At 45.2% G+C, this 17288-nt stretch overlaps 1 protein-coding gene across 1 annotated transcript; it reads right to left on the reverse strand.

The window, feature by feature from the left end:
• Positions 1 to 5415: 5415 nt before the first annotated feature.
• Positions 5416 to 16697, reverse strand: LOC119268350 (ABC transporter G family member 37-like). The gene is made up of 20 exons (XM_037549960.1): positions 16123 to 16697; positions 11256 to 11589; positions 11090 to 11166; positions 10893 to 10946; positions 10686 to 10776; positions 10251 to 10552; positions 9879 to 10160; positions 9477 to 9790; positions 9175 to 9335; positions 8958 to 9061; positions 8719 to 8875; positions 8347 to 8600; positions 7920 to 8252; positions 7538 to 7828; positions 7376 to 7459; positions 7150 to 7283; positions 6843 to 7070; positions 6564 to 6735; positions 6122 to 6376; positions 5416 to 6017 (listed from the first exon to the last, which is right to left on the reverse strand). Exons 1-20 carry the CDS (start codon positions 16570 to 16572, stop codon positions 5745 to 5747), a joined length of 4350 nt encoding a protein of 1449 aa, XP_037405857.1. The 5' UTR covers positions 16573 to 16697; the 3' UTR covers positions 5416 to 5744.
• Positions 16698 to 17288: the final 591 nt, after the last annotated feature.

The raw sequence follows: 17288 nt of genomic DNA on the forward strand, positions 1-17288 counted from the left end.
TGCATATTATAGTTCATCACGAAGTTCTAATAACTTGGTGATAGTGACTAGAGAAATTTGTCGATCACTATCTTATCTGGAAGATTAACTCCCACTTGATTCAAGCGATTGTAGTACTAGACATTCTGAGCACATGCTCACTAGCTGAGCTATTCTCCTCCATCTTGTAGGCAAAGTACTTGTCAGAGGTCTCATACTTCTTAACACGGGCATGAGTCTGAAATATCATTTTCAGCTCTTGAAACATCTCATATACTCCATGGCGTTCAAAACATTTTTTAAGTCCTGGTTCTAAGCCGTAAAGCATGGTGTACTAAACTATCAAGTATTCATCATACCGAGCTTGTCAAACATTCACAACGTCTCCATATGCTCCTGCAATAGGTCTGTCACCTAGAGGTGTATCAAGGACATAATTCTTCTGTGCAGCAATGAGGATAATCCTCAGATCACGGACCCAGTCCACATCATTGCTACTATCATCTTTCAACATAGTTTTTCTCTAGGAACATATCAAAAATAAAACAGGGGAGCTATACGCGACCTATTGATCTACAACATAGATATGCAAAAACTATCAGGACTAAGTTCATGATAAATTAAGTTTAATTAATCATATTACTTAAGAACTCCCACTTAGATAGACATCCCTCGAGTCATCTAAATGATCACGTGATCCATATCAACTAAACCATGTCCGATCATCACGTGAGATGGAGTAGTTTTCAATGGTGAACATATCTATGTTGATCATATCTACTATATGATTCACGTTCAACCTTTCGGTCTCTAGTGTTCTGAGGCCATGTCTATACATGCTAGGCTCGTCAAGTTTAACCCGAGTATTCAGCATGTGCAAAACTGTCTTGCACTCGTTGTATGTGAACGTAGAGCTTATCACACCCGATCATCACGTGGTGTCTCGGCACGACGAACTGTCGCAACGGTGCATACTCAGGGAGATCACTTATACCTTGAAATTTTAGTGAGGGATCATCTTATAGTACTACCGCCGTACTAAGCAAAATAAGATGCATAAAAGATAAACATCATGCAATCAAAATATGTGACATGATATGGCCATCATCATCTTGTGCCTTTGATCGACATCTCCAAAGTACCGTCATGATCTCCATCATCACCGGCTTGACACCTTGATCTCCATCGTAGCATCGTGGTCGTCTCGACAACTATTTCTTCTACAACTATCGCTAATGCATAGTGATAAAGTAACACAATTTGCATTTCATACAATAAAGCGACAACCATAAGGCTCCTGCCAGTTGCCGATAACTTTTACAAAACATGATCATCTCATACAATAACGTATATCACATCATGTCTTGACCATATCACATCACAACATGCCCTGCAAAAACAAGTTAGACGTCCTCTACTTTGTTGTTGCAATTTTTACGTGGCTGCTACGGGCTTCTAGCAAGAACCGTTCTTACCTATGCATCAAAACCACAACGGTGATTTATCAAGTTTGTTGTTTTAACCTTCAACAAGGACCGGCCGTAGTCATATTCGATTCAACTAAAGTTGGAGAAACAGACACCCGCCAGCCACCTTTATGCAAAACTAGTTGCATGTCTATCGGTGGAACCGGTCTCATGAACATGGTCATGTAAGGTTGGTCCGGGCCGCTTCATCCAACAATACCGCCAAATCAAAATAAGACATTGGTGGTAAGCAGTATGACGATCACCGTCCACAACTCTTTGTGTTCTACTCGTGCATATCATCTACGCATAGACCTGGCTCTGATACCACTTTTGGGGAACATAGCATGCAATTTCAAAAAAATTCCTACGATCACGCAATATCTATCTATGAGATGCATAGCAACGAGAGAGGGAGAGTGTGTCCATGTACCCTCGTAGACCGAAAGCGGAAGCGTTTGTTTAACGCGATTGATGTAGTCAAACGTCTTCTCGATTCAACCGATCAAGTACCAAACGTACGACACCTCCAAGTTCTGCACATGTTCAGCTCGATGACGTCCCTCGAACTCTTGATCCAGCAAAGTGTCAAGGGAGAGTTTCGTCAGCACGACAGCATGGTGACGGTGATGGTGAAGTGATCTGCGCAGGACTTCGCCTAAGCACTACAACAATATGATCGGAGGAGTAAACGGTGGAGGGGGGCACCGCACACGGCTAAGAACAATTGATGTGCCTTAGAGGTGCCCCCTGCCCCCGTATATAAAGGAGGGAGAGGGGAGGAGGACGGCCTAGGGGGCGCGCCAAGTGGGGGGATCCCACTTGGATTCCTAGTCCTATTCGCCCCCCCCCCCCCCGTTCCTTCTATCGGAGGGGGAATGGGGGAAGGAGAGGGAGAAGGAAAGGGGGGCGCCCCCTCCCCTAGTCCAATTTGGACTCCCAATGGGGGGGCGCCACCCCCCTTGTGGGCTGCCTTGCCTCTCCCCTATGGCCCATGTGGCCCATTACTTCCCCAGGGGGTTCCGGTAACCGCTCGGTATTCCGATAAATACCAGAAACACTGCGGAACCATTCTGATGTCCGAATACTATCATCCAATATATCAATCTTTACCTCTAAACCATTTCGAGACTCCTCGTCATATCCGTGATCTCATCCGGGACTCCGAACAATCTTCGGTCACCAAAACACATAACTCATAATACAAATCGTCATTGAACGTTAAGCGTGCGGACCCTACGGGTTCAAGAACTATGTAGACATGACCGAAACACATCTCCGATCAATAACCAACAGCGGAACCTGGATGCTCACATTGGTTCCTACATATTCTACGAAGATCTTTATCGGTCAAACCGTAATGACAACATACGGCATTCCCTTTGTCATTGGTATGTTACTTGCCCGAGATTCGATCGTCGGTATCTTCATACCTAGTTCAATCTCGTTATCGGCAAGTCTCTTTACTCGTTTCGTAATGCATCATCCCGTAACTAACTCATTAGTCACATTGCTTGCAAGGCTTATCATGATGTGCATCACCGAGAGGGCCCAGACATACCTCTTCGATACTCGGAGTGACAAATCCTAATCTCGATCTATGCCAACCCAACAAACACCTTCGGAGATACCTGTAGAGCATCTTTATAATCACCCAGTTATGTTTTGACGTTTGATAGCACAGAAGGTATTCGGGAGTTGCATAATCTCATAGTCAAAGGAATATGTATAAGTCATGAAGAAAGCAAGAGCAATAAAACTTAACGATCATTATGCTAAGCTAACGAATGGGTCTTATCCATCACATCATTCTCCTAATGATGTGATCCCGTTTATCAAATGACAACATATGTCTATGGTTAGGAAACTTAACCATCTTCGATTAACGAGCTAGTCTAGTAGAGGCTTACTAGGGACATTGTGTTTTGCCTATGTATCCACACATGTATCAAGTTTTCGGTTAATACAATTCTAGCATGAATAATAAGCATTTATCATGATATAAGAAAATATAAATAACAACTTTATTATTGCCTCTAGGGCATATTTCCTTCATCAGGGGGGCGGAGAGCGACGTTTCGTGTGTCCGGACTCCCGCAAATCTCCCCCATGTTTGTCTCCGGTTTGCGGGAGAAATCGCGTCCGGACCACTCCGCGGACCGATACAGATTGGAGTTGCATGGTTTCCGCGATCCGGACGGGTGCGAGAGGTTTACATGTCCGCGTTGGAGATGCCCTTATACTCCCTCCAATCCATATTAAGCGTCGTGGTTTTAGTTCAAATTACTAATTTTCTGAAATAGTACGTTTATTCGTCTACTTGCACTTATTGCTTTGTCTAGAGTTCCAATTTATGTCTATAAAATAATAAAAGGAAACTTATGTCCTATATAGGGGGACAATGGATCAGTGTATTCCAAGTCATATTATGTTCTTGATTTGTTTTTGTTATATTGTACTGTAATTGTTTGAGATGTATCACGATGGTTGATGTGACCAGCACGAGTGCCATGTTTGCTTTGTAAAATTTGTTTCTTAGTTCTATTCGATTTGGAATTCCGTTTGCTTGCGTCCACCGAACAACAATAGTGCTTTGCTATGGATGTGTGCATCAGTACAGGCCGGAGCGTTGCCTCTTTTGAGAAAAAACCATAAAGCGCTGTGGACGTCACATTCATATTTGTTTTGTCGTTTCAGTTTTATTATGGATTTATGTGAGCGCTTGTGTCTGTGCTGATATCAAAATTAGATACGTAAAGACAGGATACCATGTCGGATCAAAGCAAATGGGAGAATTCATTAATTAATCGGCAGCCACGCCAGCCGTCCCATACCGTCACTATCACCTGGTCCTTTGCTGGCAGAAGACTCTCCCGAGTCTCGTCCGGCACGTGGATATATCTGGGCGAAGCAGAGTGTAGCAAAGAGCCAGGAGCAGGAAATTATGGCGAATGGAGTCGGGTAATAGGGGCGGCACCTGTGTTTGCCTGGCCTTCTCGAGAGAATTGACATCCGAAAGAGGACAGACGACGCCAAATATAGTGACGTGACCTTTTAGGGATTTGCTCCGCAAGTAGTAGTTTATGTGACTTGTATGATCAGTTGCTTTTCTAACTTTTGAACTCGAAAATCTGGAAAATATGCCTGCTTAATGTTACTTTTTGAATGTTCTCTGTAATGCCATCCATCGTCATCTCTTGCATGGACATGCATGATGTCATTGATGAATCCAGTTCCCAAGTTGGACAAACTAACGGGCAAATTACGAGTTGACCAAACCTAATATAGTTTGAACTAGAATAATTAAAGATACATGTGTTGTAGAGTCTCGAATTAGGCTTTCAGTAACTGAAGAACAGAAATCGAACAAAAAGACGAGCACAAAGGTGCAAAAACTCCGCGAAAACGCTGCCCGGCAGAAGCTGGATTTGATGGCAACAAGAAAACTCTATCGAGAGAACTCAGGGCTTCTTTGGATCACAGAATTAGAAAACACAGGAATTCAAAAAATACAGGAATTTGATGGGATTGTAGGTGCAAAACAGAGGATTGCAAAACAAAGGAAAACTGCAAGAATGGTCATTTGGATGGAACACAGAAAAAACATAGGAAAAGTGCCTCGATCCTACGCGAATCAGTGTAAAAAGAAGATTAGCAGAGTTGGAATGCAATCCATAGGAATTTTGGAGGTGTCACTCCTTTGATCCAAAGGGCTTCCTTAGGAAAAAACCAATGGATTGGAATCCTTCAATATTCCTATGAAAATCCTTCAATCCAAAGAGGCCTTCAAATAGAGATAGTACAATTTCCTGGGCCCATTAGCCAGCCTCTTGGTTAGCAGAACTGATGAGATGATAGTTACCCAAGGAAACATACTCACTGCGCCGCTGCCACTAAGTAATCAAACAAATCTCGAGATAAAACAATTGCTTTGTAATTTTTGGGCAGCAATGGGAAGTTTCACAAGGGATTGAAGAATCAACAAAATTTCTGCCTCCATTAACTCGTCAGAAATGACAACATTACTGGTCGGGTTTACATTCTCCGACGAGAAAAGTAAGTAGCAGTTACTCAGCTAGAGCTGGTAAAGAAGCTGGAGGCTCAACAAGACTAATTAGCCTTTCCTACAAGTCATAGAGAGTAGAGAGCATAGTTGTGCGGAATTTCTACATGCTTGAAATACAAAATAACCTCTATATCATCTACAGAAACAACTATACTTTGTTCAATCCATCCGCACTGGCTGTTGGACAGCAGTATGGCACTACGTACAAGGAATCTGAAAGAATGTCATCCTCCTCATCTTTTCTGGAAGTTGAACCTCATGATGGCGAAACTAAACAGGAAGGCGAACAGCACGGTGAAAGCAACGTGCACCACCGCCACAACCCACAAGAAGTCATGATGGAAACCAAAGTAGTCCGTGACAAACTGGGCCACAGTTATCTGTGGGCCTGGAACTCCCTGATCGAGCGGTTGTTGGATATCACCAAACTGGGAGGCAACCAGTCCGTATAGCGTCCATGCCACCGGGCAAATCCATGAGTACCACCTCCACCAAATAGGAAGTTTCTGAATTAAAAGTTCAATGGATGAGTAATGTGAAAGACAAGGAGCACTGGTAAGTACAAAGTTTACACAAAAGAAATGAAAAATGTATCAAGAGTGTAACTTACAGGTCGGGGGATAAGATATCCTGAGAAGAGGTTCCATACGTTGTAGAATGCTGATGAGATGATAGCTGCTATGCTCTCATTCGGCGTCAAGCCAACAGCCATCATTCCATAGAACGTGAAATATAGCATGGTGAAGTACATGAAGAACAAGTACCACAAGAACTTGGCAACTGTCCATTCGAATCCAATCATGGAATAGACTAGCCCGCCATATATCAAAGCCTGAACCAATACGTACGGAAATTCGATAGCAACCTAGAAAAGGGATAACATGACATTGTTTAGGTTCCAGGATTGAGATAATTCAAGAATGTTGATAAACTGAGCCATGATAAACTGCCAGTTCTGTTACTTTAACCACGGCTGTGACTTCGATTGCCAGTCTCAAAGGTCATTCATACATATGCCATGAAATAGGTAAACCGAGAGTCTAAGAAATTACCTGTCCAAATGCATATGGAAAAGCTGAATACATGCCAGCTGCTCTTTCCCGGTAAAAGACTGTTCGCTCCACCACGACAACTGGTTGAACAGAACCAGAATTTTGCACTCCGATGTATAGTACTGCAGCATACATTGATCCCATGGCATTGAATAGATCCTGTGATCTTCGACTGCATCGCGATATAAGTAAGGCGTCAGATATATCTTACTTGAAGTAGCTACTATATCCAAAGTACAAAAAAAAAAATGAAGTTATAGTATCAGTTAGGAGATGTACGTTTTACTTCCAAGGTCCCAGAACATCGTTCCGAACATTAGCGCAATGACGATGGTGAAGAGTAATCTCACTGCCGTATAGGATGGGTTTCTCCAATATGACAACTTTTGCTTCCACAAGCAAGCTAGACACTGTGTGACGAATGATCTAGAGTACTGTGTAGGGAAGTTGAGATCACTAGAGCCAGGAGCTGGCATGCTTAGCTCCTTTATGAGTTCCTTGTTCCTTCTGAAATTGCGAAAATGAAAAGTAGTTAGAAGTGTCACTCACGCTACAATGTATATAAATGTCTTGTGGGGAAGCTTACTGATATAGTTCTGATTGTCTGTAAACTTCAGCGAAATCAATACCAAGCATTTCCTCCTGCGCACTAGAGGACACTTCCAACATCCATGTCGCTGGGTTATATCCATCTTTTATCTTACTAATGCCTTCAATTTCCTGAATAAACGTACACAAGGAATGTTCGATGTGATCTAGCTGGCAACAAGAGTTACAAGGTGTGGTACAACTGCTGGTTTTGATCTTCTTACCTCAAAATACTCAATCAAATTTGCTGAATTTTGGCCAACAGGACCAACATAAATTTCTTCTCCCCCTCTCTTCATCAAGAAAAGCTGCAGCCATACATAGTCACTATATGACCTTAATAAAGCTAAGGATAATAAGTGAAATAGAGAATAATGAATAACTACCTCATCAAATGCTTCAAATATGTCAATACTTGGCTGGTGGATGGTGCAAACAACGGTCCTGCCAGTGTTAACAGTGTTCCTAACAGTCCTCATCACAATTGCAGCTGCACGAGCATCAAGACCAGATGTTGGCTCATCCATAAAAATGATCGACGGGTTAGCAACAAGCTCCACGGCAATTGTAAGCCTCTTGCGTTGCTCAGTTGATAGACCATTCACTCCAGGGAGCCCAACAAGTGCCCCCCTCAATGATGTGAGCTCTACAAGATCCATGATCTCCTCGATGAACATCTGTCATCACAGTTCAGCCGGTAAGATCTCCAATCAGATGAGAAAAAAGAAATCAAGAACCGGTCATTTGCCTAGATCAAAGCTAACTAACCTTTCTTCTTTCTGAGTCAACCTCTGCAGGAAGCCGCAGCCATGCAGAAAATACGAGTGATTCATATATTGTCACATGTGGAGAATGAATATCATTTTGCTCACAGTATCCCGATATACGTGCAAAGGTCTCTTGCTTCTTTGGATAGCCTGATACGGTGATTTCCCCCTCTATGTATCCTCCGGTTTTCCTACCCGCTAAAACATCCATCAGGGTTGTCTTTCCAGCACCACTCACACCCATTAATGCAGTAAGTACTCCTGGCCTAAAAGAACCACTGACACCCTTCAAAAGCAACAAGCGGTCTTCCGTTACTCCTTGTGCTTTCATTGCCTGCGGATATAAAGCAATATACCTGGGTAAGCAAACTTGGGTAATGGGTATACAATCATAATTGTGCTCTCATGTTCATTGATAGGAAATTTACCTCTGGCATGTCCACCGAGTATTTTGTGTCGTTAAAGGTGAGTGACAGTGGTGTAAATGGAAGTACCATTCTCTTCCTGCTGTCACTAGAGTCCACGCCACTAATCCCCGAGTTCCGGTCACTAATGTGAGATAATTCCAATTCCTGCTTCCTAGAATTCTTTTCCTTATGACCCTCTAGAGCTTTACCAGTTAAATTTGCATGTTTTTCTTTCAGTTCCTCTTCAGACATTGATGGGTGAGCGTCTGTCAATGCTGCAAAGAAAAGAAAGTGGCTACAGTTATTATCCTATAGGTTAAATGCCTTAGTTATAACCTGCAAATGTTGATTATCTGATCCTTGATAAATAAGTAGTTTTGTAAATATACTTACGACTCAAAACTGAAAGTGCTAAGGTGTAGAGCAGGTTGAAGAGGAGAGTGTATCCAACCATGGCACCAAGCCCAATCCAATACCACTTAGCTTCCGTAAAGATGCCACGATTCTTAAGCACGGTAATTCCAATGGTCTCATTTGTTCCACTAACAATCTGTAAAATATGAATACATGTTGAATTTTCTATGTGTGTGTCGTGGTGACTTTGATTTCTTCTCAAGACAGAGGGTACTTACTTGGTTCCAACTGGGCCCCAAAAATTCGTTTGTTGAAATAGCGTTCTGTGCATATGATAGGGGAGATATCCAGTAACCCCAAATCCACCACTTTTTGATATCAGCTGGAAAAGACAAATAAGATGGTACCATGTAAGCAAAAATCAACATTTAGTTCCATCGTTGTCGATGTAAAGATGGCAACATTCATTTTATCATGGTCGAGCCAGTAGCTTACGTCTTGCAAGGATAAAGCCACCCAATGCTGCAAAAGCCAACAGTGATAAAGGTCCAAAGGTGTGGGACACAACCATGTCTCTTCCAATTCCAGCAATGAAGCGGAACAGCGAAGATGACATCTGATTGATCGCAAGGAGCAGCAGATACTGCTTAAAGAACCTGAGCACAAGAAATCATTCAGACTTCACAGAGCTAGTTCTTGTGGAGCAATAATTTAAAATACTTGCTCACAAAAATACATAACTGCCTAAGAAGCAATATAATTGTGTAAGCAAATTGATGTTTGCATCAGTGTCATACCTGCTTACACTGGGATCAAATCCAATGACGTAATATGTGGTGAAAACATAAACTCCAACTTCAACAAACGTGATAGGGATCTGAAGAATCCACGATGGTATGGTGTAGGCCCATGCAGGAAAGAAAAGAAGATCCCTCTGCTTGAAGAAGACAGGAAGTTTCATGACGGTCATCGCAAGCTCCGCAAAACCATTAAACATTATCGTGTCGAGAGCAAAGAACAGCGCCCCCAAATAGATTGTTCCATATTCAACATTACGGTGCATGTTTGTACGGAAAAATGTGGTCATCACAATGAACGCCATCAGAGTTAGCTGCAATGATGGAAAGGTTCAGATTGATGCTACCTAATAATCTCCATCCTAATAAATCAAGGAAAACATATTAAAGATATGAACTTACATTGACAGCTTTAAATATGTACATGAATGCATTCCTCTTCATGAGTAGAAGCTCTCTATCAATAGTAGCTTTCAGCAACTCCATCCTGCTGACACCAAACTTTGAAGTGGCCAGAGCAGCAGGGTGGCTTCTGGTCCTATCAAATGGCACTTTAAGCTCATTCTCTATCGACTTGCCCACATGGAAGGAACGGAATGCATCCGCAAATTGCTTGACAGGTACAAAACGATATGGCCTATCACCCCTGTACCAATATTGCTCCTGGTCTTTCTTTGATGTCACCTTTTCAGTTATTCAGAGATTTCAGTACCGTTCTCTTTAAGAAAAAACAGAATCACATCTGTAATAAGAATTTATAGATGAGACACACACCTCCTGTAAAAAGTCAGCAACACCCTTTCTGCCAGGGCATTTGAAGCCCATGAACTCAAAGAACTCGAGCACATTTTCTCGGGGGCCCTGGTACACAACCTGCCCGTCAGAGAGGAGTATAATGTCGTCAAACAAGTTGTATGTTTCAGGAGCTGGCTGCAGCAAGGAGATGACAGCAGTTCCGCCTAGGATATGGATAGTCTGCCTGAGAGAATTCACAATCTGGTATGTGGTTGAGCTATCCAGTCCAGTGGATATCTCATCCATGAACAGAGCTTTTGCAGGGCCAACAAGCATTTCACCTGTGCATTGAAGATACATGAGTTGATTAGGAATTTCTTAAATAAGACAATTTTACTGTGATGAAGAAGGTGCAGGTCTCGGATTGCTGTACAAATATAAAATGAACCTCATTCTTGGTGAAAATATATATACCTGTTGTGACACGCTTGCGTTGTCCACCAGATATACCCCTTAGCATCTCATTGCCTACCAACGTGTCAGCACAAATATCCAGCCCTAGTATCTGCAGTTACATACAAGAGTAACAGACATGAGAAGTCGTCATTCTATTAATACACAAATGTACATAAGAATCATCCTTGCGGTGCTTCAACTGGACTCATAGGTAGCAGACTATACCTTGAGTATGTATTCTGTCACAATACTGGATTCTTGCCCTCCCATCGCTGAGGCCTACAGGGCGTAAGTAATGAAACAAGTGTTAACTAATTTACTGATAAACAAGCCTTGTTCAAATGATTGTCCTCAATCCTAAGCTAGCCACATAAACAGCTTTAAGAAGCATAAAGTGCTCTAAAATGTGATAACATCCTCACCTTCATGTAGACATCGATATCATGATCTGGCTTGATGTTCGCTGCCTTTTCCCTTCTCGCCAGCTCAGTAAGCATCTCTAGAAGAAGCAAAACAGCAAAGCTCAGAGCCTATCGCCATGATGCCATATAAGATAAGCACATTCCCAATAATTAGGCAGCAGCATACCATATCTAGTGCCAACACCTTGGCACCGAGCCGAGAAGGCCAGCGTCTCCCTCACGGTCATCTCCCCGATGTGGAGATCGTGCTGGCTGATGTAAGCGGCGGTCCTCTGCGGGACGAACTCGTCCATCGCGTGGCCGTTGTAGGTGACCTTCCCGGAGACCTTGAGGTCCTTGTCGAGCTTCCCTGCCATGGCCAGCAGCAGCGTGGTCTTGCCGGAGCCAGGAGGCCCGAGCAGCAGCGTCATCCTCCGGGGCTTGATGATCCCGCTGACGTCGTGGAGGACGGTCATGGCCTGCTTCCGGCTGGGGATGACGTGGAGCGCGTTCCCGACGGCCTGGAGCACACCGAGCAATCAACAGACTTAGATATCGAGAAAGGGCATGGTTCTTCCAATGGCGTGGCATGCGGTGGGCGGTGGCGCTGGCGAAACGAGGTGGACGCGCACGCCATGCGCTCGGCGGAATGCCGCAGAGCCGCGCGGCCGATGCGCCAGCATCGCGTGCCATGGTGTGGAGGTCGGACGATTCCGTGGCGTGGACGGGGATGCGGTGGAGGTGGACCCAGGTAGGGAAAGACCGTTGCGGCGCCGTGCCGGTGCCGGTGGCCATCGGCGGAGGTTGCTTTTTTTAGTGAGTGATGATGAAGTCGGGGTAGGAGCGGCAGGCTCCGTTGCGGACCGAGCCCGGCGTCGCAACGGTTTTGGACTCTTGTTGGGCTACTTTACGCTAAGAAATTTCGTACACTTTTGTCTAAAAAAAAAGAAATTTAGTACACTCCTAAAGATCCCTTTTCTGGTCTAAATAAACATTTATCTTTGGAACAGAAAATTATTAGGACTTGGTGCAACTGAAAGGAGAACGAATTAGGAGTTGAATATTATTATTAGGTGGCGGCTAGGTTTAATAAATCTGGAATTCTGAAGTCAGAGAAAAAGCCTCGAAAGCGAGACACGGTCAGAGTAATATTTTGTGTAGGACAAGTGGCCGAAACGGTAGAAAATATCACGCGCCGAGAGGCGACTCACCTACCGCATTGCTGATTTTTTGTCCAAAAGGACCCCTGCCGAACGCTATTGACAAAAAAGACTACCTACGGATAAAATTGTCAAAAAAGATCCCCTCACTAGTGGCGGCAGGCGCGGCAGGTGACACGTGTCACCTGCCGCCACACCAGGAGGCGGCGGGCCCGGCCGCCACGACAGGAGGCGGCCGCGCGCGGTATAACAGATTCGGCACAGTGCAGCAGTCGCGACGTAACGGGTGAGGCCAGGTGGGCCACGCCGCCACTGGCTGAGGCGGCCACTGCTGCCCATGCCGCGCCCAGGCCGACAGCAGCATCTTCACGGGACGCGAGGCGCGGGCCCGGCCACCACCGGGTGAGGCGGCAGCGCGCATGCGGCCCGACAGCCCCTGACGGCGCTGATTTCTACGGCGCTGATTTCTATGACAGCGACCTGACGGTGCTGATTTGGACGGCCTGCTGCAGCGCGTGATTTCCGCAGATGCTTTGTAAATTGGAATCTGATTCCCGCAGCCTGCGTGATTTCCGCTTCTTGCCGACACCCGAGAGCGGTGTAGTTGCTGCGTGTGATGAGACACCGCAATGCTGGAATCCGAGGCTGCGGTAGCTGAGTGTACCTCGTTCTGCCGACAATACAGTGCTCCTCCTCTTTATATACGCACAACCGCGGCTGCGCATACACTCTCTCGAATATCTCTCCTTGCCTTCACTGCCTCTCTACTCTGTCTAAGTCTACAAGAATACACAGAAGGAAATACTTGGTAGCTACTTTCACTCGTGATTTTGGCCGATTTAGAGTTGGTTTTCGAAGATGGTGAAGTTGAAGAAAAGATAGATTAAGGTAAGATCTATCCATTTTTGTTGGTTTTGTTTGCATGCATGATGTTTTTGTTCTGTTTGATTAGTTCCTAAGTGTGTACTCTATGTTGTTTTAGGCATTATTTCAGCACTTGGAGGAGTCATTTGGAGTTTCTGGAGTAGGATTTGCCGTGCTAAGTGAAGTACGAAGGGGGAGATCAAGGTATGAGCTTTGCAATACATGGATTTTTTTGTGATGCACGGTGGTAATTAGTTAGTCATTTAGCTCGTCATTAGCTATGTGATGTTAGTGCTTAGAGGTTCGGAAAAAATTCAAACGACGGATACAACATTTAAACTATTTTTTTGATAAGAGTAGGTTGAAGATGTTGTATCAATGTTAGTTGCATACATTTGTATTGACATGCGAGAAGCTCTTAATACGGTAATTAAGAAAAAATTAAACTGTAATTGTTCATTGCATGTGGTATGATATTTCATGTGGTATGTTTATTAATAAGTCTATGGTTAGGAAATCGTAGGTCTACTTTGTTATGTCACAACAATCTAAATTTTATATGTTAAGATTAGGTGGTAATGTACTTAATGATATATGTAATTAGGTAAAATAATTCATCTTAGTAGCAAACAAGGAGGAGATGACGTGATTGAAGAAATTGTGTTACCATCTTCGCTATCCCTTTTGAGATGATGACCACATACATGCAAGTGCTATTTTCATACTTTTGATAGCAGAAAGAAAAATCCGTGTGTAATATTGATGTTCATGTGATAATAGGTTGACTCTGTTCATATATTACTGGTGACGGATATTTATTCGAACTATTTGGACGCTTAATTGCATTTGCAAGCACGTCCATATTGGACCTAAGGTATAAAATGACGCCGTAATTTTGTTAATATTTTTTATATTGATGTACTGTCATGCCGCTGCAAATATTATTATTTGTAAATAAATGATTTTTGTCGTATGGTATGAAAAACATTATATCATGCCGGAAGAAATTAGATATTTTACTCATATGATATTTAAATGTTATTATCGTAATATTATGTTTAGTGGTTGTTTGGATAGCGAGTACTTACCTTCAGTTTTGTCATAACCTGTTGTAAGGAAATTATGTAGAAAACCATATTTTACTAATAGTCGTTTTTCCAGAAGCTAAGTTTTTGCATGTTACGAGAACTATTTTAGGATATTTTTGGGGTAGTTAGAGAAAAGCAAACAGAGTTTTAGTTTGTTACGCTCGTAGACAAGTTTGAAAAAAATAGATCTTTAAATACTCGTTAACCAAACAACCCCTTAAAGTCTAAGCAAATGATTCTAAAAACAAACCGAATATTTATAACGAAAATACGGTTATTATTTTAGTCATAAGATATGTAAATGTTGTCATCGTTACTAAATGTTGAGTTACTAATTATTTGAAATGTAAACATGTATGTTGGTTAGGTACTATGAAAAATTTAGTAGTGTACTATGGGAACGTCTTACGCGACGGTCCATGCGGGGTGGATGTTACTAAAGAATCAATGAAAATACCAACAATATCTATTCGTGATGGTTAAACCATACCGGAGGCTTGTCGTACTCTGAAATAGCTACGGCAGGATCTTCCTCATAATTGGCGCACATGAAAAACTTCATGCCCAACCAATCTGAAAAATCCGTCACCTCCTTCACCTTGCAAAGATCGCCACACCAACACCGCAGGACTGCCACCCCAGGAGGCAAACTTGCAGTCTTCATTTTCCTCGGCCTAATGCTTTGATCCGAACAAGGCAAACTCATATCGACTGAAAAAAATGTGTACACACTTTGCGCACTGGCGATTTCTAGGATGGCTGGACGAGAGCCTCGGTGTCTTCTTTTATAGGCTCAGACGATTAATGATGGCGAGAAAATAAGCGAGAACAGAGGAAATTAGGCGGGATATTTTAGGATCCCTGTACTGTCGGCACTACAGAACCAAAAGCAGGCATCAGTGTCCATATCCCCGCGCGGAAATCACGCTCTTGGGTGCTGTCACCTCACCTGCAGCAGCAATTTTCAAAGCATGGGAATGAGCGCCATTTGCCATAGTTCTCATGTCGGTCACACTGCAGATTCTCGCAGTGCCGTCGCATCCGCTAACGCAAAAGAAGCAAAAGCCAGAGTGATTCCCGCGCGTGAAATTCGTCGTCCTCCGCGCCTGGGAACCAGCCCTGTTAGCAATAGTAAAATTTGTCCTGGCAAAGCAACAAAACTGACGCCGCACGAGAATCAACGCCTGAAAAAGAGTACGCGCACGGGAATCAGCGCCTCAAAGCAGCGCTGCCGCCTCACCTAGTGGCGGCCGGGCCCGCTGTCTCGTCGCGCGCGCAGCAGGCCGTGTCGGCCGGGGAGCGACAGCGGCAGCGGTGGCCGCCTCACCTGGTGGCGGCCGGGCCCACCTGACCCGGCCCGTTACGTCGCTGCACGACGAACTGTGCACGCACCGTTATACACCGGGCTGCCGCCTCGTGTTGTGGCGGCCGGGCCCGCCGCCTCACGGCGTGGCGGCAGGTGACACGTGTCGCCTGCCGCGCCTGCCGCCACTAGTGAGGGGGTCTCTTTTGTCAATTTCGTCCGCAGGGGATCTTTTTTGGCAATTCCAGTCGGCAGAGGGTCTTTTTCGACAAAAAATCCCGCATTGCTTGGTGATGAGCCAAAAGCATACAGCTCGCTGGCAAGTTGCAATCGCAAGAAGGGGAAAACAAAGCCCCTACTTGGCTTCAATTCTCGCAGCGTCGCTGTCGAGCAGTGTATATAACCATAAGAAAAACGAAAGTGCACTGTCACTCGCGGAACCAGCGGCACCTAAAGCAGCCCATACTCATCGACTAACTGGCCAGACTGATTAGTTAACGGAGCAGGTCATCATTAACTATGATCAACATGCTTGTTCCAACGGTGCGGAGAAAAACAAAGACAAGCTGAAGCTAAGCCGCCATGGACTGTGGCATCGGTTTTGCAGCGGAACTGAACTTTTTGTGCAGGCGGCTTTACCTCGAGGGTGTTGGTGACGGAGTTGATGAGCGTGGGGAGGCCGCGGTTGCCGACGCGCACCTCGGCCTCGATCTCCAGCTTCTCGAACCGCACCTCGATGGTGGGGTAGTCGATGCCCACCCTGTCCATGCGCTCCTTGAGCTTGAGGAGGAAGTTCTCGTGGTCGTCGTCGGCCGCGCGGACCAGCCGCTCGATCAGCGCCCGGCTCTCGTGGGCGCCCAGCCGCCCCACGTCCACCTCCACCTTCTCCCCGCCGTCCTCCACCGTCAGGATCCCGCGCCGCACCCGGTCGTACGTGGGCAGACGCTCCAGGGCCGCCCACCGCAGCGCCTCCTCGTCGTCCTCCTCCTCCTGGAACCGCGACGACGTCCGCGAGAACACGTCGTCGCCGCGACGCCATAGCGAGCTGTCCCGCCGCAGGCTCGTCACCCGGTGGATCTCTCGATCCATCCTCGCCTTTTTTGCTTACTTACTTATCTTCCTCTTCTTCTTCCGTTGATCACTCCCTCTGCACTGACTTGGCTTAGCTCTGTTGCGCAGCTCCTCCTTGCCTTGCGACAGGGGGCTGTTTTGGCTTGGGGTACGAACTGGTACGAAGGGAGCAGACGAAGGCGTCTCTATATATACGCCCAGGAGAAGAGAAGAGAAGGGAATGGTTGAAGCTGGTGAGGAGGAAGACCACGCCAGCCAGCCACATTATCGAGTTTCGCCTCACCTACCTTGAGCGAGTCCTTGACCTGGACACATTTTGTGCAGGTCCGGTGCACTGTGCGAGCTTGGACCCGGCACGGGATGTGGTCGTCGAACTGCTAGATAATGAAACTGAGCTTTCGAGCTAGTAGCTCTTCATTTTTCACGCGCGTGTTTAAACCCGGGCGGGGGAGCTTCCTGGCATCAGCGGGCCTTTTGTCTCTGCGTCGAGGCCGAGGCCGAGGCGGGCAGTGGTCAACATGCATGTCTCGCAATTATTCGATTCGAGGCTGCTCTTGCGTCTTGCCCCCGCGGTAGGTTCGTTTGGCCAGTGATAGTATGATATTACGAAGAGGGCAGCCGCCTGCAGCCACTTGCAACCGCAGAGTGTATACTACTACGACTACTACTAGTCCCTGATTGTTAATTATAGTGTCTACTTTGGATGGGTGTGGTTAAACAAATCGCGTCCAGCT

The sequence above is a fragment of the Triticum dicoccoides genome, chromosome 3A (assembly GCF_002162155.2).
Source record: "Triticum dicoccoides isolate Atlit2015 ecotype Zavitan chromosome 3A, WEW_v2.0, whole genome shotgun sequence".
Classification (NCBI taxonomy): domain Eukaryota; kingdom Viridiplantae; phylum Streptophyta; class Magnoliopsida; order Poales; family Poaceae; genus Triticum; species Triticum dicoccoides.